Genomic DNA, 27,447 nt, shown 5'->3' with positions numbered 1-27,447 from the left:
CCTGGGATAAAAAATCTTTCGCTGCAAAATGATAAGGTGCTGAAGACAGGTATATTACACTGTTCCTTGCGACAAAACGAAAGGGGGAAAGAGAAAGCGGACAGAGCACAACCTTGACCAACCCTGTACATAAAAATCACATTAACTTGCCAAAACTCTCATGCCATTCAGGGCATCGCCTGAATCATAACTGCAAGGACACATGAAAACGCAAAGCCAAATGATCTATCAACAATAAAGCTACACCGCTGTTAAATATTGAATGTAATACAGATCAATGCGGCAAACTCATAAGGTTGAAGCTGCATTGGCTGGAACATTTCATTGCAAATTCAGGTCATTGGTTTGGCCTCCTCCGTCACAATGAGCTTTGTAGTCACAGCATTGCCATCACGGAACAGTCAGTCAGCATACCAGGTTAAACCTATCATGTCAGGTTTTAAATAGCTCTACAACTTAAAGCTTCAGGCTAACAAGATTTACACTCAAGCTTCAATCCTCCTCCTAAATGAAGCAGCTGAACTTCTGAAAAATGCTAAGCTAAAAAAGTAGCCTAAGGCCCACAAAACATACACAGCAAAACATCGATAAGGCTTCGTTGACAAAACAATAAGCTGGCCTTTGCGGCTAATATGGACATCCTCTTTCCAACTATACATCCCCCATCTACAATTTTGTTAGTAGATGGGGCTTCACAATCATAGTTTCTTCCTGCAGAAAAATCAGTCGATTGCTACGCTTTCTACCACCCATCAACTGTAGGATTCCTACCCTAGCGAAGAGCTTGTGTCTGCAGCTTCATCATTACTCAAGCTAGATGGCATCTGTGCAGCAGAACTGCATTCCACATGATGCAATGAGAAAACAGAAGCAACCAGATTCCATGAATGCTGAAAGTCTTGTTAATTCAGGTAAAGCAGGAATTTCAGGGGAAAACTACAGCAAAGAAAATAGACGAAGATTCTCGAACAGCTTAATATTCCCCCCGAAAGCAGTAGCTACCATAATTCAGTTTATACCATTTGTAGGCTTACCATAATCCCCTGATACAGCTAAAAGGCAGGCCAATCGACTGAAACTAGTACAGGAAGTATTTTGAAAAACTTGGTCACTACAAATATACATGTCCTCATATTTAACAAAGAACAACTTATTCCTAAAGTCCCAATCGTAATTGTCCTCCTAGAATTAATTCAAGATTCTCTTAGAAATCAACAATAGGCAGATCTAATCGACCGATTCTTGATATCAGCTTCAGTTTTTATCAGAGTGCATTACAGGCGTTCAATCAAAAAGCAAGCCATGACACATTCATCACTTCTCCAACTACAGCACTACACTACCAAAAGAACGTGATGGAACAGCTCCCAATACAAGTGAGAAGAAAGGAAAGCTCTATCCATACTCGAAAGCGACTTCTCATCAATGAGCAATGTATTAGATGACAAGATTATTCATCATATGCACAATAACCTTCATCACTAAAGTTGTTCTAGATCAATCAACAGCATCCAAATCCTGGCTATTCAAGTGAATTCTCACATTACAGCAGGTTAACTAATTTCCATTAAAGAAATCTCCCACCACGAGTCTTATGTTCCTATCATTTCACTCCATCAAATTGTTTATGGTAAAAGTTAAAAAGTCATTCTTATGGCATATATCCAACATTGCTAGAGTTATGTGCTGATGATCAGCAACAATAGTTAGCTTAAATGATGCATGGTTAAGCCAACTACTTAAGCATGCAAATGAGCAACCATATTATGGTACTCCCATGCATATGGAAAAGGACTCAGTCTCACATGCATCGTTGAAAAGTGAAGTACACTGACCCTTTCGTCTGATTCTTCCACGGAGGCATGACTGCCGATGCTTTTGTCACAAAATCTTGCTGCGGAAACTTAGTTCTGACCCGCTTTGCAGACTTGAAGATAATAAACAGCAAATAAAAAGGAGTTAATGGTTGCATAACACGGAACTCTGTTTATGAGTGTGTGCTATGACAAGCATGTGTGTGGATGTAGTTACAAAAAAGTGAAGAATGCAAACTTACTGCCATTTCCTTAGGTGGACGCATCTTCTCTCTGAGTGGTTCGATGTATCCCGCAGCTGTCCCCCGTTCTCGATGGCGTTTCTCCTCCTGTATGAAAGCATATTAAATACAAATTCAGTATCAACTGAAGACTATCTAAGATTATAAGTCCCATAGAAAGGATCAGACCTTCAAGATCCTTTTAGATGGCCCTCCCTCCCCTGCATTAAAAGATTCACTATGCTGAAGCACCAGATTAGAAGGTCTAGGTCTCACGATCTCACTGTTTTGGACAAATTCTGCGTGGATAGCGTCATAGTCATTCAACCGAGACTCCCTTTTTCTGCTAGTGATTTTTGCACTGGTGGTGTGAAGATGATCAAATGCAAAATCAGATCTCATCCCTTCTGCAGCATGCTTTGATGTTAATCCACTCCTCCTTCCATTATTATAAGCATAAGCATCACCTGTAGGATACTCTTGCATATGTACTGAAGACTTCCAGCCACCAAGATCACCTATTTGACTGCTAGGAGTGTATCTTTGTTTAAATTGGTTATGCGGCCGATAGTCACTGTAATCAAGCCTATCTACAGTGCTGAAATCTTCCCCTTCTTCATAAGCTTTCTGAGGACTTAACTTCGAATTATATTCTTCGTGCTGCTGCAGGACATAATAATCAAAAGCATAAGAAACAATGTACACATCAAAAGAAACATAGCATTAACATTTTAAAAGTTTTTAATTAGGTCCATTGACTCAATTTACCAAAAAAAAAAAAAAAAATGTAAACAAGTATTTCAAGTTGCTTCCACAAGAATGAGCCACAGTTTTTTGCTTGTACAGAAGGATGCTTACAAATATCTGCAGTGGAACATAGCTCTCGAATGGGAGCCAACATCACAAAAAAGGAAGGGAAATATCCAGTTTATTTTCTAGACAGAAAATGGTTTGAACTCGAATTAGATCTGTTCAGCGTGGTTTTCTAGAAGCTAGGACTAACTTTATGGCCACACACCCCAAAGAGGTGCGCCTCCTGTCTAGAGTTGCAAAAGGCCATTTCTCAGGCAATAAATTGAATGGTGGTTATGGAGGCAATTCTGGAGTATGAGATGAGAAAACTATAAACCAGCATAGCATAGATGGTTGCGCCAGTGCTTGTTGGGATAACAGGGTAGAGAAAGTAGCTTTGCATATAAGCAGAGTTTGGAACCAAGTATGACTTCCATTAAGTTTATCTGGACAACAGGCACATCATAGGAAATCTAAACTATTAGTGTCAAAAAGGATGAACGATGGAGTACAAAATACAATCAGGATGGATTCCACCTTCCACAATTAATGGTGCCTTTGATCCCCTATAAAAAATGAAATCGGCACATCATAGTGAAGTCCCTCGATGTTGTCTAAGTAGCAAGGACACATCATGCTAATCTACAGACCTCATCAACATATTGTTGACATGCCAAAATGTCAGTAACATGCCAAGGCGGCTCAAATTACTAAGTGGGAAGAGAATTATGACAGGAGCAAGAAATACCAATCACCACAGAGTCTACAGGGTAGAAGTCCGTGACAATCTAATTTCAGTTTTGTAATGCCAAGTTGAGATAAAAGATGGCCACGTCATGAATGTTAGTCTTTTGGGACAAAAAAGGGAAAAGGGAAAAGGAAAAAAAAAGGAAAAAGAAAAGAGTAACGTAAACCATCCAGCATCTGCAAATATTTAGCTGGGTCTGCCAATAATTGACTAGCGATGACGCGTTGATGTTGAAAATAGCATGTCCCTACAGTATATGTTATTAGTCAACAATATACCCCAAAACAATCTTCATTTTTATTTTCACCAAAAAAAAAAAAAAACAATCTTCATTTTTAAAGTGGACAATATTTTAGCTCCCTCCAACGCCCCAGAAGGGAAAAAGACTTGTCCAACAGAATAAAGGAAGAAAAAGAAAAGGAAAAAGAAAAAGAAAAAGAGGAGTTTCAAATCCAGTGGTCTGAATGAGAAGATGCATATACAGCTTCAACAATTCAATTAGCTTCAGATGCATATACATGGCATGCCTCAAAGTTATACTGGTAATCCTTGACTATTGTAGTCGAGATATCATGCTTTGGTCTAGGTTACTGATTAATTGAATCCATAACAGTTAATTTTAAATAACAAGGAGCTTTTTCCACCTCAACTTCCAAAAAACGAAAATATTAGAAATCCTGGGGGCACTTGATAAACCTCATTGAATATGCATTCGCCATGTAAATTTTTCAATATTCAAAGTGCCTCAAAACCTGTTTTCACTATTTTTATTGAGCTTAATTATCATCCTAAGGGCACTTACTGACAAGAACTTAAAGAGATCTTGAGGAAGTGCCCTTACAGTGTTCAGACTGGGTTGCTTCTGGATGCCATAAATTTCTGGAGATTGGGGCAGAGAAGGATCCTCCACATAGCGCAGTCCTGCCAAAAATTTTGAGGAGTATGTCAGATAAGTTACATTATTCTCAGCTCTGACATTGTCACATGACAGAGCAGTTTGCGTTAGTCCATTTTTTTTTACAGTTCATAAAACACCTATTGGCTGCAGAAATTATTTGATCCTTCTTTCTAAAAGCAAGATATTGAGCTTGTCGCTTTTTCGATGTGAAAATCAGCCAACAAACTGCCATCCTGTGCATGTATTGCACATATCACGCAAACCAAGCAAGTAAAATTGAATTACAGTGAGAGGAGAAAGATACAGTCAAAAACATTGTTAAAAATCACAAGGCATTTCTTGGCAACCAGTTAGGACTCCCTGAAATTCTGTCACTGCATAGAAGAGAAAAGTCTTACCATAGGTTGATTCTCCAAGCGGTGATTCAAATGCACCAGGAGGAAGAGGGTCAAACTCGATTCCAAGTAGAGGACCATCCTCCCGGTATTGCCTACCCAATTGCCTTTTGACAGCAGTAATAGCAGCATTTTCTATTTCACCTTTCACCTTTAAATATCCAGATGGCCTGTATCTCATGTCATTGGTACTCTTGCGATGAAAGGAAGAGATGCCTTCATGTTTAGCCAAAGGTCTACAATTGTCGTATTTATCTGTTCCTTGAGAACCAAATCCATCTTGCAAAGCTGAACTACTTCCTGAAGATGTATCATCCAGCGGAGCAAGATTGCCTGCATAGTGACTCTTAGGCTCAAAGGTAAGATCTGCGGAAGGAGAATTTTGGCCATAGAGCCTTCGGCTCTCAACCTCCCTAGGATCAAAAAGTCTACGATCCCCTTGCTTGGTGCTGCCACAAGAATCTTGCCTGAGTCCACTTCCACGATCTTGAACGACTCCACTCGAACGATCTTGCCGTCCATCAGCATATACCTCCTCCCTCAACAACCTTTTGTCCTTCAATCTTCTGTGGCAAAACCAACCAGAGATTTGCTTCTCTGTCAATCCAATCTGCTCCGCTAGTTGTGATTTCATTTCTTCTGTGGGATATTTCTGTTCTGGAAGGAAATAAATATATCTTTTGCTCAAAGGCAATGGAAAAGAACCGCATCTAAAATGCACACTAGACTCGATATCAATTTACCATTATAGAAGCTCTCTAAAGCCGCAAGCTGTGCTGGTGTCTTGAAGCGTCTTCTGTTCTTCTCAGAAGACGCCTTCTCCTCAGCAGAATGTGCTTCGCTTGACTCTGTAAAACAAGAGACGGAGATGAGCAAAACAACTATTGGAAGATTGAAATTCTCACGACAAACCAATCCGATATCTTCAAAGAAATGTCCAACCTGTAAAAAGCTCGATAACAACCAATCTCTACAACGACAAATAAGTTGAATGCTACTTTCATCATAAAAACAAAGATCACAAGAGATCATAACACCTCTTCGAACTACAATCCAGAATAGCTTCCCATCTCTTTAACCTACAAGCTATATTTGTCTATCCTTCCACTTGTTAAAATGAATAGTCTATACACTTCAAAGATAACAGTGTTCTTTGTTTTGATAAAAACAATGTACAAAAAAAGTTCATTCCTATCTAATAAAATCGCACAGAAAGATCAGGGTGAGAAGGATAACGATTCGAACCTAGACCCCAAATCTTCTACCCATACAGAACGAAAGTCTCTCCTCCCGAAACCCTCTCCTCACATGCAATCAAGCAACCGAACGATGCACGAGCTCCATTGACTAATCGAGAATTTCCCTACCCCAAGGAAAAAAAAAAGAGCAATATAATCTTAAAAAATGGCCGAAAAGCAAGCATTGTGGGGACGAATGCAACAAAGGGAAATGCCAGACGTCCTGATTTCCGGGCGATTCGAGCCGAATCAACGGAAGAGCAGGCAAAAGACGATTCAGCCGGAAACCCCCAAAAGGAATCCCCAAAAAGAAAAAGGGAATGCATTCCCTCCTCTCCCTCGCTCTCTCCAATTTCTAGACCCACTTAAACGCTGAAGACATCCGTTAAACAGGGACAAGAATGCCGACAACCAGCCACCCAGATTAAAAATGGCAGGCTGATCAATCGCCTCATCCTAACTCATGAACATCTTTTTAAAAAAATATAAATATAAATATAAAAAATAAAAAGAAATCGGACCGGAGAAATCGAAGCATGAATTGGATCTGAGAGAGAGACAATACCTTCCATGGCGGCGTTCGACTCCGATTAGCTCGACAAGCGAATCGCCATTCCAGCCGACGAGTCCTCCCTGGAGGTCAAACGAATCACCCCCTCCCCCACCCCTCAACGCTCGCGGATCACAAACTCCGCCCTCGTTCCAGCTCTAGAGAGAGAGAGAGAGAGAGAGAGAGAAAGAGACACGGAGAGACGGAGGGACGGGCAGAGAGAGAGAGAGAAAGAAAGAGACGGAGGAAGGGGACGGGAAGGGGGAAAAGGTTTCCGTGGAGAAGAGGCGAAAAGAGAGAGATTAAAAACCTTAAGTTAGATCCAAAAACAATTTAATCTTTTTTTCTTTTTTTTGGGTAATCTCGTCCTGGTTATGTAAACCTGCAGTCGTTTGTTGCTGCTGCTGCTGCTGCTGCTGTTGCTTCTTCTTATCGTATTCCGAATCTCCATTTAATTCTGCATTTTCTCCCTCCCCCTCTCTCTTTCCCCTTCCTCCTTTTCGGAGGCTCCGGTTCCGGTCTCAATCCCCACCCTACTACTATTTTGGCACGGTCTCCTCGCGTTTGTCGCTCGCTCTTCTCTGGAATATTTTCTCTTCCCTCTAAATTCGATTAAATTAAATCAACAGTAATTTCCAGAAGAGCGTGACGAGACCGGGGCGACGGATTCCCCCCAACCAAATTCCCAGTCGCCAGGACGTATTTCGGTTGGTCATTAGTAGAGAGTCGCATAAGGGATGTGTCCATCGAACCTATGCTTTTTCGCTGGGAAACTACGAGTTCGCACGTAATAGAGACGTGAAACGACGATCTTGTCTAATTTTTCTTTTCTTCTTTTCCTCTTCCTTATTTAATTTCTGGGGTCCCCTCAACATCATCAGGTGATACAAATCTAAGTTCTCGTCTGTTGAGCCCTCTGTTTAGCCAAACCTGGGAAAATTGAAATTCAGTCCCTTTTTTTACCCCCGATTTTTCATGGAGAATATTTGAATATTTAATCCAGCTCACCGAGGAGGGCTCAACAACTACCCCTATCTCGCCAGGAGATTCTGAATTATCCTTGTCCCATTTGGAGATATTCGCCCAGTTCCAGAAAACCCATGTTTAATCTTTAGGAGCGGCAGGCTTTGATGGGAATCCTCTAAAATTAGCAGAGCACAAGATCCTAGATCAATCGGAAAAGGTAGCAATTTGATCGCATGGAGGAGGCACGAACTTAGAGAAGAATGGTATTTCGGATTCGAGAAAATTAAAGAAGCCGCTGGGAACTCCAGAAATTTCAATTGCCAATTTGCCGGCCGATCTCCAGCATTTTAAGGGGCTCGACTTCAAAACATCCTCGGCGTCTTTTTTATCTGCTCAACACAAGCATAATTCTTCCTCCAACTTTTTGACTTGATAAAACTTTATAGACCGAAAAAAATCTCGTGTAACGTTACAGCGATCACCTGGTTAAGCAAATATTGACCGATGTAGCTAGCCCAGCATTCGTAGAAACCCATTTTCGCTGACAAAATATGTCATAATCCTTAGATTTAAAGTAATGAAGAAGCTATGAATTTCTGTGAGATGCTAAAATATTATTTCTCCTTTAATTTCAAAATCTGTTACACTTGCTGCGCGGCTGAATAAGTTAGCCAAAATAAAGCTAAAGAGGCATCTGTGTTCTCTACAAAGACAACTTGTATGCCTTCTCTATCCAGGCAGTCTGGAAACAAGTTAACCCTCATTCCGCCTTCCCAGATTTTGCATCCACGTCTTTCTTGCAACGATGCCGACGTCTTGGACTCGTCAAACTCCAGCAACTGCAATCACACAAGAGTGAAGCCTATATTAATTAAATTAATGATATAGAGGAAGATCATTATACACACCCGATAGGAACTCATTCCACTCCCAGCATTAGCAAATAATAAAACCTTAGCCATCGCATACACACCCAATAATAACTCACTCCACTACCAGTATTAGCAAATAATAAAAACCACAGCCATCACTTTCAGCGAGGTCTGCAGACATCACTCGCTTCCCCACAAGATTCAGTGGATGCGAGCTCTCAAGGACCATTTCTCAGTCTCTATGAAATATAAGCCCCTCCTGACATAACTTTGCTTACACTATGAATTTAAACATTGCAATTCTAAAAGTGGCGAAACAATTTAGAGGCAGGTATCCACAGAAAAAGGGCTCAAATGGAATAACAAGCTACTTAGCATGCAAGAAGGAAACATCTACATCTGTCTCTATAGGAAATTCTACAAAAGATCTTCCTGTTATTCCAATTCATGGGAAAAGCAACAATCAAAACAGGTGACAATGCACAAGTACCGGGAAAATCAACTGCCATTGGAGAAGACTATAGAGTAATTATCTAACCTGTTTCACATCACCATTCCATAAGCAATGAGCAGCCAAAGATCCTATAACCGCAGGCACAATGTACAGCAATGCTGGCTGAAAGTATAGCAAGCAAAAACTTTTATTGACGAATAAAAGGAGTAAGAAATTGAAAGGCACCATATCACTGGGCACAGACTATCATAAAGAAGAAGAATACTACAATAAAAATCCTCCAGCAATCACCTGAGCGGCTTGAAACCAATTCATGACAATAATGGTCAGTACCACGCCAGAGATGTATCCAAAAAATGCACTCTTAAAGTACTGGCTCTCTTTCCCTCTAGAAACATCAAATCGTAATGCTAATGCAACAAAGATACCTGCAAAGAAACAGAGCATGAAAATCCAGGTAAATTTTAAAGATAAAAAAACACCACTTTCTAAAAGAATTAGAGTATATCTCCAGTTGCTATAACAAGTAGCAGCATCCATTTCAGTGGAGAAGGTTCATAATCGTAAGAACTGATTCCTAATCCATTTATGCAAGTTCTATTTCAAGTCTATACTCAAGAAATGGATGATCAACAGAGAAGTTCATCAATATTATGAAATTGTTAATACTTCAGAATACAAACTATGGCTTTCCCAATGTGCTCAAGATGTTTTGAATGCTCATACACTAGTGTCTGTTAGTATAAGTAAATCAACTGCATAAATTCCTAATTAAATGAAACAAAAAAACCGAAATCTTCACTCTTTTCAAGTAACCTAACACCATAATATCAGTTCAATGGGATAAAGGTGTAAATTACAAAATTAAACTAACCAGGAATTACAATGTCACCAAGACCAAGCATGGAAAACGGCCGAGTAGCATCAGCTGTTGGGAACAAAAGCTGCACAAAATCCAGTCAGTGATGCAACGGAATAGCAAGCAAAGACCAATCATGCTATACCAATTCAACCTACAGAGAAAAGGCCTAAACAGGACAGACTCACCTTTATCGGAGCATCAAAAGATTTTGCTACACTAACCATCACTGGAGTGAAGAAAACCCAAAATATATCATAGACAAAAAGCCCAGCCTGAAATACACAGATAAGGTCAAAAATATTGAAAAGAGGCAACTTGGATAGGTTACCGAACCACAGAAAAATTAGTCAAATGGCTTCATAAGTTTCAAACTTACCAGCAGGATAGCACCTGTTTTGAAAGATCCAAGAGAAAGCATCTCAATCCCCTGCAAATAAAATAAGTAGATTGCTCCATCAAAACTATCAGGGAGATGAAGTTATGCAAATAAATTCATCCTAAAGAAAATCACAGAACATTCTCATCTCAAAAGAGTGTAAAATTGAGGTCATGATTGAAAAAACCCTATGGCTGCAATAACACAGCAAGTAGTCACTGCAAGTGATATCAGAGAAAAGACAATCGGCTTGTCACTTTCTCAAGCATATTTAGATGCGGCTCTCACATGTCACAATTGTCCTAATATCTTCATAGATATGGTTTCTCAATTGCACTAACTGAGTAATATACTCAGCAACATCTCATAAATGCTTAAGTCATCAAACGAAAAACCAAACCATTAACTTGAGTAACGACCCCACATCAAAAATAAGACCTCAATCGAACAAATGGCTACAGCCGCTGATATTTCCATTGACTCCAAAACTAAAGCAAATATCAGCAACTGAGATCCCTGATGAGAGCTAATTAGTTGCTACATAGTATCTTATTTTATGGTAAAAGGGGTGGTGAGGAGTGGCCAATACAGCTATACCGCTCCATAAGATCACCCACCCATTACGAAATGTTCGATTTGAGCCACTGTCAACCCATAGGCGTATCGAACCGCAGTCCTTAGGAACTCTCTCCACATGAGGTGGCAAATGTTAAAAGCACAAGTTGGCTAGAGATTCGCTCACGACATGGCTAGAATTTGTAATGTCATGGAAAATAGTGTGCCCCTTTACAAATGGGCTACCATGCTAGGAGGTACTTCTATAGTATATTAACAAATTTTGCACATGCATCCCATTGGTTTTAATAAACATGTGAGCCGTGGTTATAACATAATGATGCGCATCATTGATGGGACGGAACTGCTTGTAAGGAGGAAAATTGGTCGACGTTAGCATCTTCTATTGCAGAAAAAAGGAAAGGGAAGAAGTATTAAAGCATGAAACTTGTACAAATGGAAGAAAAACAAGAATAGAGACAGCAATTCATCCAGTCAAACTGTTCATAACATGCTCAATGGTCTTTTATCTAGACCAAGTTTTTACAGTCAAAAAGATATAACATCCTAATTTTCGGAAAAGTGAAAGAAATACTGAAGGAAAGAGGAGTCAGGCAGAATGGGAAAAGATGATCAGCGTCTTCTTTCTTACAACAGCAGCTAAAAAGTGCAGGATATATATTTCATTTGGATGATGAACAAATGACATAGAGGGAAAACAGACAGAAAAAGCAAACCTGAATGCAAAATGCAAGGCCCAGGATATTGTTAGCCAACCAGTGCTTCTTAGAAGCATACCAAGCACAGAAGAAAGTCCCAGGAATTGCAGCAACAATTTGAGACCTAGTGAACTCAATCTCCAAAGCTGTATAAGAAAGAAGCTATAAGGAACAATAACACTCTGCACAATACAGGCAAAATAGCGTCAACTAGCGTCAACTGGGCCAAAAGAAACCACAGCAGGTTAAACAGTGTAAAAGAAAAACACCCAGTTCTACTAATACTCCAGTTAAAGATCACAACCCAGAAAAATGGCCAAATAACATGACCTTCTTGCTCAGTATACAGTTGGCTTTATAATGAAATACCTACAAGTTCTCAGCCCAAAATAAAATAAAATAAAAAAGAGGAAAGATACAAAAGGCACCATGAACTCGTGAAAATCTTGAATGTCAATACTCCAGAATCTATAGGAACTTAAACTATAAAATAATGAAGAACGAACATACAGCGAAAATATGGAAAACGCCATGTGATGACATCCTCATTCCAGTGGTGAGGCAAGTATCTTTTAATAGCAGGTAGAAGTGTCGCCCTGTAAAGAATGGATGGAAAATGAATGAACAGAGGTAATTGAGGGTGAGTATGGGCAAATCAAATATGGGATATACAATGAGAAATTCATATGACAAGAACATACGATAGTGCAACGATCCCGAGAACAAAAAAGTAGGAGGTCAATACAGCATTAACCAAATCCTTTGAAAGAAACTTGAACAGCAAGAAAAGTGACAACAACATTGCACTTCCAACAAATGGAAAGCGCATGGCATGTTCATTGGACATTGTTTCCTGCAATTTAACCATGACAGTTATCAGGAACAGCATACCTGATGGCAGAAGAAATAAAAAATACAAAAGGTAGGCTTTGGAACATACAGAAGGTGGGGTAGGCTTGACAGATCGATAGCAACCCACATAAACTGTGAGGCATGCAGTCAAGATGACATTTAAGTTTGGATTCACCTTGACAACAAGAGGTGCCAAAGTTAAGCCTGCAAGCAAGACAGAAACTGTGAAAAAAGATCTACCATAATCCGGAACCAATCGGAAAAAAAGCACAGTCAAAATCATCCCAATCACGAACTAATTGTTAATTTGAAAGTATGGAGAACAGAAAGGACCATTGAAACATTCCAGATGTTTTTAAGAAATCTAAATGCTTCCAATTTCGTTTTCTTTTTTGGATACTTAAGTTTTGAGGTATAGGGCAAGTTGCCAAATCTACCATGTCTTAAGTCTTTTTCACCCATCAACCATACTAAGAGATGCAGACTAAAATTAACGATTCCAAATTTAAAAACCTGGTCATCAAATAAAATGTGCAGAAATGGAGAAAAAGTTGCTAAATGATCAAGTCCAGCGCCTTTGTCAACAATCAATAATACAAGGACCACATGCAATTTCAGTATAGCATGCAGACAAAAATAGCATTTAGACCCCATCCACAATGCAGGCAGACAGCAAAAGCAATCACAATAAGATGCTTCATGAAGAAGGTCATCAACACAAGCAGATGGTATATCCACAGGATTAAGGGTATCTTGAAGATTTTAACCAAACCCCACTCCAATATGCATCCCTAGTAATTAGGCTATTATTCATTACCACAAAGAAAAGGGACATTGCTGAAACTAGTCGAATGAAAGTGAACAAACCCAAATACGCGTTTTAAAAAATGTGTTCAATAGGACCCCCGATGTGCTGAAGAGGATAGCACATTTTCTTCACAAACTGAAGCAACATAAAATGTCTTCTGGCATGATATTCAAGCGCTTAGACTGACCTAATGCATTAGTGTCATGGTGTCAAAAACATTACCAACTTGAACTAACACGCTTGTTAACTTTATTTCCAGCTTCCGTATCAAAGGAAGGAAGCAAATTCATAATTCCACAATTGTCTTCACACTTAAAATGTCTCGCATCGAAGAAATTGCCACCAGATTAAGCAAGTCATAAGTGTTTCAACTGGTGAAGACAGCCGTAAACAAGCTCTATGATCAGGTAAAATACATGAATCACTAATAGCTAGTTGGCCTGCAATACAACTATGGATAAGAAAACCAAAGGGCTCAATCAAAAGATTGAGATCAACCCTGTTTTCAGAGCACATAACCTAATGGGCAACAAGCCAAACCAAGATATTCATTTGTTTGAACTAACAAGTACAGAGTGGTTAACTAAAATGAATCGACTAACACCAATTACCAGCATATATGAGTTTCAATGTCATGCACACTCCTACAGGTCAAAGAAATGCAAACAATTCACATTGGACCACATAAAGTAGTTTCTTTTCTTTTCTGTTTTTTTTGGCCCAACGCTCCCTGCATTCACGGCTCCAAGAAAGTTGCCTAAATAGCAAGGCAACTAGATTCTAAGCACATTACCAAGAAAACAAGAAAAGACAAACCTGCTAAAGCTACATTCGCGATGCGCTCACAGTTCTTCATCTCCTTCTCCAAACACCACGCTGACAGTCAAAATTCACGCAAATTCCGCACCACGCTGACGGCTGGCTTTATCCTAAAGCTCCTAGTTGAAAACGATCAAAGATAGCCTCTCGCACCGCGAAAAGCCTGCAATCCAAGAGTTCAAAGGAAAATCACCCGTCACACCAAGTACACAGGAACACATCACGCGGCAATCAACAAGCAACTAAATTAGTCAGTCAAGCCACTAATCCGGATCGAGCGAGCTCCTCACGACCCCTCGAGCGGACAAAAAGATTCGAGGCAACACGAAATTCGCCGAGCACCGCGAACAACAACAAAAATAAAAAACGCAATCCGCAAGCGGCGACAGGAACCGTAACGCTCTCTTCCTCCACCCCGTTCCCGCGATTTCTTTCGCGCGGCGGGGAACGACGAATCGCGAGGATTCGCACCGGCTCCTCCCGCGACGAAACCACGAGATCGCAACGGAATTCACCGAATCCATCGATCACCACCCCAGGATCAACCCGCCCGCACCCGAAAAGAGAGAATGCAGAAAAGGCAACGGATTGCGACGTACTCCGATGCGAACGAGGAAGGCGAGAGAGATCCCCGTATCGCGTTCCCTCTGCAAATCCGTGCGGGCGCAGATCGGCGACGAATCCCGCCGGCGAGAGAGAGAGAGAGAGAAACGGACAGAGAGAGAGAGAGAGGGGAATTCGATATTTGCAGAGTCGCGATAGGGTTTAACCTTTGGGGAAAGTCGTTCCCTGGTCAAAATAAGGTTCGATCGAGCGCTTTGCTCCCTCAGTTGGGGGCTAATCGCACTGGCGGTCACGGACGGGATCGGTGAAGGCCAATCCGGAGGCCGGACCGCTCGCGGGCCGCGACGCTATTGGGCCGTAACGTGACGGGCGGGCGGTCGAGTGCGCCGGAAGCGATGGCGATGGCCTTCTGGGGATCCACGTCCTCGGGCCAATACCGTCTCGCCACGTCGGATTGGGGAAAACATCCGCCTCGCCTCGCCGTCTATCTTTCCTGGCGTTTTCTTTATTTTTAGCGCGCCCCCTTTTTGGGTTAATTGCGAGAAACCCCACGCGGCTTTACATATTTCATAAATGTGCCCCGGAAAGAGGTGGATTTTTAACCATTTACTCCCTTTGTCTCTTGCGACTTTACCCTCCATTTCGAAAATTATCGGGAGGTAAAAGCAAATTGGAGTAAATATTCCTTTGTATTATTTGGAAGGGTAGAAAGCTGAGGTGGAGAAATGCAAGGAATTTGATTCTGCTTTATTTGGAAAGGGAGGAAATGTGATAACTTTTTCCCCTTCAATAGAGCAAAAAATGAAAATTTTTCCCTTGACAAATTTAGATTTCGAGGTAAAAGCAAATTGGAGTCGATATTCCTTTGTATAATAAATATGGAATAAAAAGATTCTGCTTTAAAAGGGATTTCTGTGGCTTTTTCCCCTTCGATAGATTTCGAAGTTGGAAAAAAAAGGAAGGGATTTCTTGGCTTTTAAGTTGCTCTTTGTCTCTTACAAATTTACCCTCCATTTCGAAAATAATCGGGAGGTAAAAGCAAATTGGAGTCGATATTCCTTTGTATTATTTGGAAGGGTAGAAAGCTTGAGGTGGAGAAATGCATGGAATTTGATTCTGCTTTATTTGGAAAGGGAGGAAATGTGAACAAAACTTGTAACTTTTCCCCCTTCCATAGATTTCGTGTATAATAAATATGGAATAAAAAGGAAGGGATTTCTTAGCATTTAAGTCCACACCGCTCGCTTGCAACTAAGATTCTTTCTTCAGTCAAAGAGAGAGATTTCATTGCCATTTTTGGCTGAGGGCAATTGAATTAATTCCCTAATTTTCGACACCTTTGATTTTCACTCAATCAAGAAGAGCAAGACCCCATCGCCCGAGCAGGGGAGATGGGTTTATGCACACCTCGCTAATGGTGATTGTGATCATCACCCTACCCTATCCAATTTTCCACCTTCCTTTAGTTGTTACTCTTTGTCGATATGAGGTTCACACGCTTCATAAGTATCGTGTATTGACTTTTTTCACATTAGTGACATTGTGTGATTTTCTTATACTTTGATTTCTGTTGCGCCAGCACTGTCCTAAGAAGAAATGTGAATCTCTATACTTCCAACCACTCTTTAGATCAGTGGGATGGAAGTCAGGTGCATTGACTACATGAATTAATCGATCATGGGCAATGTCTATACCTGCGATCCATCAATCAAAAAATGGGGGATAAAATCATGGCTCTAATAAATATAGATCGTCACATTTGTGTTTTAAAATCTGAATCAGAAAAAAAAAAAAAAAAAAAAAAAGATGCAGTACAAGCATCGCAATTGGGCCCTAGAAACCCTAAAATAGTGGGCCTAAACACAGACCCACTAACTATTCACACTTTCAATTGGGCTTGAAAGTTCAAAACTTCTGGCCCACTAAGGAGTCCAGCAACCTCCGGTCCATGTTTGCATGCATGGCTCGTCATTGACTTTTTAACTTTTACCCTTTTGTTCATTGTTACGGCTCACGCATTTTCGTATTCATCTATATATGTAGGGAACATCCGAAATTATTTCAAATATACAAACTCAGAAGAGAAAATTGTCATCATTTCTTGTTCGTAATCCATGGCAAGAGTGATCGAAGATTTTCACAATAATTTTCCCTAAAATTTTCATCGCAACCTTTGGCAATGTTACATGACATAACAAGTCGAAACTTATTATGTAACCCTAAAAAGAGGATGTAGTACGAGCAACGTGATTGGGCCCCATGAGCCATAGTGGGCCCACGCACAGACCCACTAACTATTCACACTTCCACTTGGGCTTGGAAGTGAAAAACTTTCGACCCGCTAAGAAGTCTGGCAACCTCCCGTCCATAGCATGCGCTATGCTGCTGGCATGGCTCTTCTAATTTACTTTTTTTAACTATTACCTTCTTTTTTTCAATGTCACGGCTCACGTACTTTCATATTCATCTATCTACACAGAGAACATCCGAAATTTTTCTAACATACAAACTCAAAAGAAAAAATCGTCGCCATTTCTTATTTGTAATCCACGACAGGATTGATCGAAGATCTTCACATTATTTTCCTCCAAATTTGTTCATCTCAATCTTTAGCAATTGTTCCGCGAGATATCCTTAGGACGGGTCAAAAGTTGATATGCAGAATTGGCTAAGAAATTATTCAGCGTTGGCATTTTTGACTGGTCAACTAAGTGTGCGTTCTGGAGCGTCATGCAATCTCCATCCGAGACCCAGTGGGGGTGCTTCGGATAACATAAAACTCATACGGATCTGATTTGTAGTATTGGACAAGTCGCATCCACGGATCCTACTAAATATAATAGTTTGCGGGACTATTGGTACACAAAAGCATCACTCGTAACGTGGTAGGCACGACAACCCTATATTTTTTATATCCATGAAATTATTTTGTTTTCAGTCATTGCTGGCCAAAAGGAAATTCGATGTGTTTGTCTTTAGCTTCGACATATAATTAATATTTGTCTGGTGACATCACGTCGTGAATTTTATGTACCGTGATTTGGAGTGACCGCAGGTTTTATTTTATCCAAAGGGTTTTGGTAGAGATGGCAGAATTCGATCGCTGTCGAAAGCACGTCAAGCCGAAGAAAACCAGTTACGATGGTCTCCTCATAATTAAGAAACGATATAATTAAAATTGAAATGATTACGGATTACTTGCTCTTTGTACTTATCTATAAGGTTGAGAAAACAGTCATCGTCGCCCGTACATGTACGTATGAGCGTATATCCTGTATATAGTTGAGTCAGAAAGGTGACATTTCTGGCTCGATCGAATTTCCTTTTCAGAACTTATCCTTGCAATAATGATAACTATTCATCGAGGTATCAATCGCCCACTTTAGTGTTAATTCAAGGAAATTTACCATTTTGTCTACGTCAAATGCCACCATGTCATGTAAGACGGTTTGCGTTGGCTAGACTTTCACTCAACATTTTTCTAACTTAAATTAACTGAAATGACTATATTGAAAAATTATGTATAATTATCTAAAAGTACAAAATATATTATACGACGACCAATTAAGTCTTAAATTTTCAATTGCATCAATTTAATCATAAATCTTTTCAAATTTTACCAATTTAGTCGTAAATAGTTGTCCATGTCACTTTAATCCTAAATTGAATTTTTCTTTTTAATACTAAGTCTATTATTTGGATATTTGACAAAAATAACTATATTGGTAGATTATCAAAAGGTTCAAAACTAAAATTATTACAATAAAAATGTTTAGAACTGAATTAATCTCTGCACAATAAATTTATGACTTTTTAGATTATTTTTTGTGGAAAATCATGAAAAAAGCTTGGGACTAAACAAATCAAATTGGAAATTTCATCACTGAATTGATAGTCATATAATAAATTTAGGATCGATTAAGTAATTTTCCCTTTCAAGAGTTGCATTTCATAGCGCATGAGAACTATCGTATATTGAATTGAGACGTGAGTTATGATAATCACATGCTCTATCAAGGAGAGGTTAGGGTCATGTTCACAAGATGATGCAGCCTACATTGAAGACCGGCTCTCTCGACCAAGAAGATCGGCCCGCATTAAAGCTCGACGAAACCGAGAAGCCATAATGACATCTTGAGTCCATCCCGGAAAGGGAAAGACACCTTGGGAGCCATGAAGACGTTATGTTTTTATTATTTCTCATAGTTTTAATGTTCTGTCTTTATTTCTCCTAGTTTCAATGCTCTGTCTTTATCTCTCCTAGTTTTTATTTCTTTGACGATATAAGCCATCTAATTTATGGTAGAAGACGAACAGCTTTTGATGAATGAAAAACTTTTCTTGAAGCAAGTATCGTGAAAGAGTTCATCTCCTTGAAAACGTAGAAGAGTTTTCACTCCGTCCTTGAAGAGTCGGAGCTTTTGAAATCTGCATCATTGAAGAGTTGCAGTCATCAATCTAGAAGAATCGGTGCCCCCTCAACTTCCTTGGAGGCCTAGAAGAGCAACCAATGGAGTTTCTATCTTTTCATATTATGTTCGTTATTTCCAACCCAATTTCGACCATCATACAGTGCTTATTTCAGAAAACCCAAAACATAGAAATTGTAGATCCGGAAGTCTTTGTTCATTTGGCTTTGGAATCAGGTCGATCCGATCTGTATCGACAAAGATACAACTTGTTCTCCCGAGCTTGCTTGATCTTTGAAATTCCTGTTTGTCTCGTTTCCGTGTGCGAGTCACTCTCCCGATCCTATTGTTTGAGAAAGCCTACCCTAGCTCTGATACCAAATGATGCAAGCCTAGGGTAGGCTTTCTCAAACAATAGGATCGGGAGAGTGACTCGCACACAAGAAACGGGACAAACAGGAATTTCAGCACTGCGCAAGCTCAGAAGAATAGTCATATCTTTGTCGATATAGATCGGATCGACCTGATTCCAAAGCCAAATGAACAAAGACTTCCGGATCTACAATTTCTATGTTTTGGGTTTTCTGAAACAAGCATTGTAGGATGGTCGAAATTGGGTTGGAAATAACGAACAGAATATGAAAAGATAGAAACTCCGTTGGTTGCCCTTCTAGGCCTCCAAGGAAATTGAGGGGGCACCGATTCTTCTAGATCGATGACTGCAACTCTTCAAGGATGCAGATTTCAAAAGCTCCGACTCTTAAAGGACGGAGTGAAAACTCTTCTAGGTTTTCAAGGAGATGAACTCTACAAGGTTCACGATACTTGCTTCAAGCAAAGTTTTTCATTCATCAAAAGCGGTTCGTCTTCTACCATAAATTAGATGGCTTATATCGTCAAAGAAATAAAGACAGAGCATTGAAACTATGAGAAATAAAGACAGAACATTGAAACTATGAGAAATAAAGACAGAACATTAAAACTAGGAGAAATAATAAAAACATAACGTCTTCATGGCTCCCAAGGTGTCTTTCCAGCTTTCGGGATGGACTCAAGATGTCGTTATGGCTTCTCAGTTTCGTCGAGCTTTAATGCGGGCCGATCTTCTTGGTCGAGAGAGCCGGTCTTCAATGTAGGCTGCATCACAAGATGTGAACAACCTCCTTGTTCAAAGATTTACCCTAGGCATAAACAAACAACACTTAAGAAAAAGTTCCAAAACCTAACTATCTTTCGACAATAAGACAATATATGCATTTTCTCAACTTAAATTGGTTGAAAAAACTATATCTAAAAATCGTGAAAAAAATGTTGATACTAAATCGATCAAATTAAATAGCTTACAAATGAACCAGCAGCTGTGCGATAGATTTAGGATCAATTAAGTATTTATTTTCCTCTCAAGAGCGGCATACATTGAATTGAGACCCGAGTTCGGACAATCACATGTTCTAATCATCTGAACCAAGTCATGCTCAAGGAATCTTAATTTTCAGCGGCAGATAATGTGTAAACAATAAATAGTTGGGTGTTAGGCGGAAAATTAGCCCTCGGAATTACACAAAATCAGGAAATTGTCAAAATGAGCACGTTCTTCATGCCATTCAAAACCGAAACTACATAAAAAATTAGCTGATATAATTCTTCTTTCACGGTAATTTCCAATAACCCGGACAAAAAATCACACGTCGTCCGATTAGAAATTCGAGCGGGAGATACATGAACCGTATTTCCAGTCAATATCTATGGGATCAAAGGGGTGGGGCCGGTCAAAGTAATACCATACATCGGATTAAGTGCCACGTCACCCATCGGATTAATTAATTTTCATCTGTCAAAGTCGACTTGAGGACCAAATATATATATTTTATTTTTTGTCTCGTGTGATTTTTTTATTTTTTAGTTATGTAAGATTCGAATTGGACGATGGATCCAGTTAAGTGTCGATGTTGGAGTGGTTAGCATAAAGAGTTGGAGCAACAAACGACCAAATTCGGACCAAATGGCCCAAATATTTAATGGAAAATCCAAGTTCGAAACTCGTGGAATTAACTCTCTTTTGTTTTTTGGTTAATCCGAGATAAAAAAAAGAAGGACAGGACGCCGCAAGAATTGAACGACGGGGCAGATGAGGTGGGAAACTCTTTAATAATTAGGTTCTAAGGGATGAAATTGACCCACCAACTCCGATTGGAGAGTACAAGCTATTCGATGGAGAGGTACTGAAATCGTTGATCCAGCCGCTAAGTGTTGGAAACAAGTTACAGTACTAATTCCTAATAATTATATTGAAAATGCGGAATCAGTTCAGATCATAGGGCGTTTTGAATAAAGAGTAATCCTTTTTTTTTATTGTTGTCCAATCATGTTTTTTTATATGGAATTGATTTTTAGCTTCATCGGTCAAATAATATGAATCGATTATCATTATTATTGTTATAATTATATATGTATGTGCGCACGCAAATAATAAGTTGACGTGTATCTATAGAAATAAGATTACGTATAAGGGTATTTCAATTATTTTAGTCCCCGTGTTCATTGTAGTCGTAGGGGACAAGGTATAGAATATAGATTTGGTTTACTTTGAAGTTTGAACCACTCTCTTCTTCTTCTTTTTTTGGCAATTTCTCTTCATTTAATTATAATTTACTACCAATTAACAAAAGACTTAGCAACAACAACGTCAACCGCTTTTCCCAGCAAAACTTAACAGTATCAACCGTTTTCTCACACCGCGTAATATTCAAAGTTTGAATTCTTGATAGGAAAAGGTGACTCTAACTTGACAAACATTTTGCATTGTACATTTTAATTTTATTGCTGCACATCTAACAAAGAAATTAGATGCACTATGCAATTTTTAATATATTTTAATCCCATTAAGCGCTCGTTTATTTCACAAAAAATGAATGATCTATAAAACATTTTCCTAAAAATAATCATTTATGTCTTACGAAAACGAACAAACGAAAATTATCTTTATTGTCTACGGAAATGTTCATAGATGAATTACTATTAATAACGATAACATTTTTCATTAATTAATTATTTAAAGCGATACAAGCAACTCTTTTTAAGAAAATATATTTAAAATCATTCTTTTCCGAAAAACGAACTGGGCTAAAAATTGCATTTCGTTGCGCAAGAATCGAACACTAGACCATAGGTCAGCTCCTAAGGGCATAAACCCTAGTCATTTTTTCAAGTTTCGTGCATATGTCACCACGGAGAGCTGTCCCTAAACACATAATAATCCAATCGTACTACGCACGGGGATTGATTTTTACGGTCGATTACATGAAATTCTGGGTGATCTCTTCATGACCATTTCTCCATTCACGCCATTCCATTCATGAACACACGAGTCGCGAGAGCACTTCTGTTACGGCATGTCACCGCTTGCAAACAAGACACCAGCAGTTGCAGCACGTGATCAACGTTGCATCCGTGTGGGGAAATCCGACCTCGAACTGGAGCCGTGACGACGAGGTGCATGCATGCGCGTATGTCGACCGTTTTCGTGGCCCCCTCCCTCGTATCGTTCCAAGACCCCGCGTCGTGTTTCGGCCTCCCCGAACTTCGACCGCACCACGCAATTCACGGCCGCGAAAGGAGTACGTCCAAAGTCTAAGTACCGTTCAGATCTTGGGCCGACGTAATTTCCCGTGCATGTTAATTTTGGTCGCCCTCGTGAAAGACCGGAAACGGACGGAACTAATCTCATCCGCCGACCGGTGTCTAGGCCGAATAGAAAGCTGAGAGGTCGGGGATGAAATGTCGGAACAATTATGCAGAGTTAGGGAGGATGTGAAGAGAAATTTGGTGGGAAAGAATTAAGAAATGGAAAATGGGTCCTCCGTGTAATATCCATGTATATAACGCCGTGTCATTCTCGATACTATTCATTTGCACCGTACCTTGTTAAGCATTATCTTCTAGGACATGGTGGTTTCCATTTATACGAACGATAAACATGTCGTCCACACGAGTATTGACCCTTTCGACCGGTTTACAACACGTAATGGGCGACGAACGGGTTAACAAGCATAAAATGTTTAGGCACGGTTAGATTAGTTTGGTTAAACGGGTTAACTTGTAACTCGTATCAGCACAACAGGCCTAGATAACATTCATTTAAACATTCGTCCCACGTTTAAAGTTGTCAAAGTGTCGTCCCATAGAGCCTGTTCGATAAACACGTCGTGTGTTTGGGTTCCTAAGACACGACACGAGCAATGATCCTATCGTGTTTGGCTTAAACCTAATCTCCGAATTACGACCCAAAGATACCAATATTACCAGTCCCACTGTCCCTGTCCGTCCGAAAAGAGGGCCGCATCGAGGAGGAGTCAAAGAGAAGGCAAGTAGAAGGAGAGTGATAATTGGCGATTTGAATTTTGATGTTTCGGTTGAATCCAAACGTGCCTTTTTCCACAGGCAAATAGGTGCCGCGGTCAACCCCAACTAGGCTGCATCACAGACAAGTTGGGTACATTGCCCGAATCGCACGCCCCAACTTGCAATTTGCTCTACGTCAACCCACTCATTACAAATTCATATTTAGGCTTCAGGATATTCGTATGGGCTCGCACCGGTACATGCATATAGACGAGATCCAAAGCGATTTTGCGTTGGCAATGGCAATTATCATCGATATTCTGATCAATCGTCCATGACTCTTGTAAAAATGCACGGCTATCTCTAAATTAGATCTTGTTTTTCTTAATTTGCCCTTCTCCAAGGACGAAATTATTTTCACAGGTGATTCTAAGATGTTAATTTATGGTCAAAGTAAACTTTAAAAAGGAGCTGAGATTGTCATTCCTCGTCCTAGATATCCAATTGCATCTGATTTAAACTAACATCTATTTGCTCCGCAAATCCGCAGCGCCTGCAAACCCTTTTAATTTAATTCCAACGCCGAATTTGTTTTCTCAAATACATAATCTTGATTAAACCAATCAGCCTCCTCCATCAACTCTAATTTTGCATTGACTATTCCGAAGGTGCAATTGAGATGCTGCGTTATTTATTTTCTCTGACCGGATGCTTGGGAGGCGATGACGCATTCTATGACGAAATCTGTATCTTCATCATCTCCCTCCCCCCACACCGTGCATTAAAATTTCATTTTCTAAGAGTCAATATTCTCGTACGAACCGATGCAAGCCTGCTTACATAAGATACGCCAGAACTTTGATTTTGTATATCGCGATCGGCTTTATTGATTGTATCTAAGAGAGGCTAATCTTATGCGATCGTTTTTTTATGTTTTTTTTTTTTTTTTTTTTTTTTTTTGGACTAAAGAGGTGAAATCCTGGGTAATTAGGGTTGGGCTGGAATCTCACTGGCAAGAGTATGTTTTGGCTTACTGAATAGGACGAGGAGGCACTACTTTTCTTTGTGTATATAATCCATCTATCTGCCAGAACCGGTCAAAGCCGGCGTGTTTGACCGACAGAGCCTCAAGGAAACCCAGAAGTTAAAAAAAGAAACCCTAATGCGAAATGAAATCGGTCTCCTTTGCTACTTGGAGAAAGTCAATGATTGATTTGCTTCGCTTTCTGTCGTATATTTACGACCCAAAAACCCTCGAGTCCCTCATTTCCATTCCTATCTCTCTCTCGCAGACGCGGACGCGGACGCAGGGGCAGATTCATTCATTCATTCATTCGGTTTCATGGGAAATGCGGTGTCGCCATGCTGGCACCACCAAGACAGCTCCAGATCGCAGGTGAAGCTCATCTTCTGGGAGGGGATGACGCGGACGCTGAAGGGGAGGCACGTCGCCGGCGAGATCATGTTCGAGTTCCCGGACAAGATGGTGTGCCACGCGGGCTCCTTCTTCCTCGGCCGGCCGATCCCCGCCCTCGCCATCGACGACGACCTCATGTTAGGCGAGACGTACTTCATCCTCCCCCTCGATTGCTTCCCTGGCCACCAGGGCGGCGGCGAAGGAGGCGGCGCCACGCTCTCAACCTCCTCCCTCGCCGCGCTGGGCTCGGCGAGCCCGAGGCCCGGTCCGATGAGCTTCAGCGAGGGCGACCCGTTCGAGTACATCAGGGGCAAGGACGGGAGGGTTCTGATCAAGATCGTGCCGGAGTTCCTCACGAGGCTGATCACAAAAGGGAAAGGGAACGACGATGCGGACAGCAAAGACAGGTCGGTCAGCCCGTGCCGCGGCACGCTCTGCAGCACGCCAGAGCTGCAGAAGCAGTACGAGCAGTTGGTCGGGGCGAGGGAGCAAGTATGGTCGCCGAAGCTCGAGACGATATCGGAGTACAAGATTAGGTACTCGCCGTGCCGGTTCATAGGATTGGAGTGGAAGCAAAAGGAGAAGGAAGGTTAAAATGTGCATGCTTGTGCGGGTAATATGTGTAGCAGATGATGATGATGATATAGGTCTTGTTTTCTTTTGCTGATGATTCAAGTGAATGTAGAAGAAATTGTCAAATTTTGCTTATAACCCAGTTTAATTTTCCCTCAAAAACAATCTGTAACAAACGAAATTAAAGAGAGACATAAGTTTCGAAACAACTATGTTAGAATTTGTAGGGTTTCTTGTTACTTGTTAGTCCATCGTGCCTTCTTGCTCAATTAGATTTTCGTCCATTATATTCGTTCGTTTAGTGTTGTATTTCATGTGATTGCTATGGTAATGTCTGCAAAGGGAAAAATCTGATTTTTACACCATGGATAATTACTACGCATACTAGACGCCAGCATGTGTTAATTTTACTGATTAAAATTACCGATTCAATATATTGTAAAATTGTTCTCTGCTATTTCCTTAAATTCAGTATCTATAACGTGTGCCAACAAAAATTCAATGTCTATAATGGAAATTACAGAAATCGTTTTGCACGTAAGAATTATGGATATTATATCTAGTTAACGAGGATAAATTCGTATTAAAATATGACCATTTACGGTAAGAACATTATTCTAAAACTCTTCAGAAGTAAGGATCAGTAGTATCTTACAAAAGAGAGATGCTATACTCTAATCTCGTGAGTAAGAAGATATACAAATTGTGACTAAATAGGGAAGAAAGAAGAAGAACGAAATTGAAGAATATCAACCATCCTATTTTAAATGTTTCCAGCAAGCTTGCATACTTGGATATTTTACTATTCTGTTTTTCTTTTGGTACAATGCATAAATATATTAGTGCGACATCCCCAAATTAACTCATTAAGATGTTTTCCTCTTTAACCTATCTCATATCAAGTTTCGTGGATTTGTCCTTAAGTGTACAGGTGAGTAGCTTCTCCGGAAGTCACCTATTTTGAGAGTACTCCCACCCGAGCATGTTTATGGACAAAAAACGTGAGACTCGATATGGGATGGACTAAGTGAACAAATCTCAGTGAATTAATCTAGGGATATCATAATATGATATCGGAGCAGAGCTTGCTCTAATAAGTGTGTGGTTTGATGACGAATCGTATGGAAACTGGTGGGCTTGTAATGACCCAATCCGACGAGAGTGAGAAGTGGTCACTGAGACCAAAGTGCTGGAAAAGGAACAGCTCCTACTAGGCTTATAAGATGGTAAAGAGGGTAGGAATGAACTAAACAATGCACTAAACAAGGAAAGAACAATTTTGAAATGTATATGTGAAAACTGAAATAACTCATGAATGCACATTTTGACATAACGACAATGCTGGGCTTGGTAACTCCAAAGTTAAGTGTGCTTAAGTGGGAGCACTCCAAGAATGAGTGATCTATTGGGAATGTGCCCACCTACACATTAAAGGACAAAATCACAAGGCTTAACATGAGATGGGCAAAAGCAAGCAATATCTAAATGAGTTAATCGAAGGATGCTACAATTAGTTTCTATTTGTTTTTAAAAAAATGAATGATACGGAAAATATTTCATTAAAAATAATTGCTTGTTTCGTTTAAAATAATTAGTCAATGAAAATTCTTTTGATTACCGATAACAAATTACGACTAAATAATTTTTTGAGAAAATTACCAAAAAAGTCCTACACATATTGCATTTATGTCAATTTACTTTAAAATATTTCAGTTGTACTAATTAAATCATAAATCTTTTAATGATTTATCAATATAGCCCATATGGTCACTTTTGGCCGAAAATTGCTAACATGAATGTTAGTATTTATATGGTAAGTTCGATGCTAACATAAATGATTTTTAAATTATTTAAGTTATTTTTATTTTTTATTTTTTCTATTTCCATTTCCTTTTTTTTTTTCCACGGTACGCTAGCAACCCAACCCTCACCAGCCATAAGCAAGGTCTAGGTTACCTAGAGTTGGAGTTGGAGAGAGAGAGAAATGAGCCAATAGTTTTTTTAAAAAATTATTTTCAAATCATTTAATCTTTCACGGAACGCACAAAGTTATTGTGTCCATTTTAATTTATTTGACAAAATAACCTTGAAATAATAAGCACGCGCGATAGTCTTCCTCCCAAAAAGAGGATAACATCTACAGCCCACATCATAATGTCGACGCGGTCGTCCAAAAAACACGTGGTCGACTCGGAGTTGCCTTA

General features: G+C 39.9%; 3 protein-coding genes across 4 annotated transcripts; 1 reads left to right on the top strand and 2 right to left on the bottom strand.

Annotated features, from left to right (window-relative positions):
- Positions 1 to 32: 32 nt before the first annotated feature.
- Positions 33 to 7,151, bottom strand: LOC104421472. 2 transcript variants are annotated; one of them, XM_010033425.3, is made up of 8 exons: positions 6,672 to 7,151; positions 5,612 to 5,716; positions 4,872 to 5,525; positions 4,417 to 4,496; positions 2,225 to 2,698; positions 2,057 to 2,143; positions 1,836 to 1,927; positions 33 to 837 (listed from the first exon to the last, which is right to left on the bottom strand). In XM_010033425.3, the coding sequence occupies exons 1-8, from the start codon at positions 6,676 to 6,678 to the stop codon at positions 768 to 770; spliced, it is 1,569 nt and encodes a 522-aa protein (XP_010031727.2). In that variant the 5' UTR covers positions 6,679 to 7,151; the 3' UTR covers positions 33 to 767. The 2 variants fall into 2 exon arrangements, with proteins under 2 accessions (XP_010031727.2, XP_010031728.2); XM_010033426.3 differs by lacking the exon at positions 6,672 to 7,151 and having other exon boundaries at positions 652 to 837; positions 4,872 to 5,520.
- A 1,064-nt stretch (positions 7,152 to 8,215) lies between these two features.
- Positions 8,216 to 14,719, bottom strand: LOC104421470 (signal peptide peptidase). Its single transcript, XM_010033424.3, has 12 exons — positions 14,539 to 14,719; positions 13,937 to 14,102; positions 12,401 to 12,516; positions 12,162 to 12,313; positions 11,971 to 12,056; positions 11,479 to 11,606; positions 10,187 to 10,237; positions 9,996 to 10,082; positions 9,823 to 9,892; positions 9,240 to 9,376; positions 9,033 to 9,110; positions 8,216 to 8,461 (listed from the first exon to the last, which is right to left on the bottom strand). The coding sequence occupies exons 2-12, from the start codon at positions 13,974 to 13,976 to the stop codon at positions 8,264 to 8,266; spliced, it is 1,143 nt and encodes a 380-aa protein (XP_010031726.2). The 5' UTR covers positions 13,977 to 14,102; positions 14,539 to 14,719; the 3' UTR covers positions 8,216 to 8,263.
- Positions 14,720 to 24,595: 9,876 nt separating this feature from the next.
- LOC104421469 lies at positions 24,596 to 25,264 on the top strand. Its single transcript, XM_010033423.3, has one exon. The coding sequence runs from the start codon at positions 24,596 to 24,598 to the stop codon at positions 25,262 to 25,264; it is 669 nt and encodes a 222-aa protein (XP_010031725.2).
- Positions 25,265 to 27,447: the final 2,183 nt, after the last annotated feature.

The sequence above is a fragment of the Eucalyptus grandis genome, chromosome 10 (genome assembly GCF_016545825.1).
Source record: "Eucalyptus grandis isolate ANBG69807.140 chromosome 10, ASM1654582v1, whole genome shotgun sequence".
NCBI lineage: Eukaryota > Viridiplantae > Streptophyta > Magnoliopsida > Myrtales > Myrtaceae > Eucalyptus > Eucalyptus grandis.
This window is presented reverse-complemented; position numbering and strand designations above follow the sequence as displayed.

What these genes read in the sequence shown, in the direction of transcription:
- LOC104421472 (XM_010033425.3), bottom strand. An exon ending in GCTTGGAGAATCAACCTATG is followed by an intron (nt 4,497 to 4,871) that starts GTAAGACTTTTC and finishes AATTTTTGGCAG; the next exon opens with GACTGCGCTATGTGGAGGAT. An exon ending in CATCTAAAAGGATCTTGAAG is followed by an intron (nt 2,144 to 2,224) that starts GTCTGATCCTTT and finishes GCTTTCATACAG; the next exon opens with GAGGAGAAACGCCATCGAGA.
- LOC104421470 (XM_010033424.3), bottom strand. Translation starts at nt 13,976, where the DNA reads ATGAAGAACTGTGAGCGCATCGCGAATGTAGCTTTAGCAG. An exon ending in TCAAGCCTACCCCACCTTCT is followed by an intron (nt 12,314 to 12,400) that starts GTATGTTCCAAA and finishes GTTAAATTGCAG; the next exon opens with GAAACAATGTCCAATGAACA. An exon ending in AAACAGGTGCTATCCTGCTG is followed by an intron (nt 10,083 to 10,186) that starts GTAAGTTTGAAA and finishes TGTGTATTTCAG; the next exon opens with GCTGGGCTTTTTGTCTATGA.
- LOC104421469 (XM_010033423.3), top strand. Translation starts at nt 24,596, where the DNA reads ATGGGAAATGCGGTGTCGCCATGCTGGCACCACCAAGACAGCTCCAGA.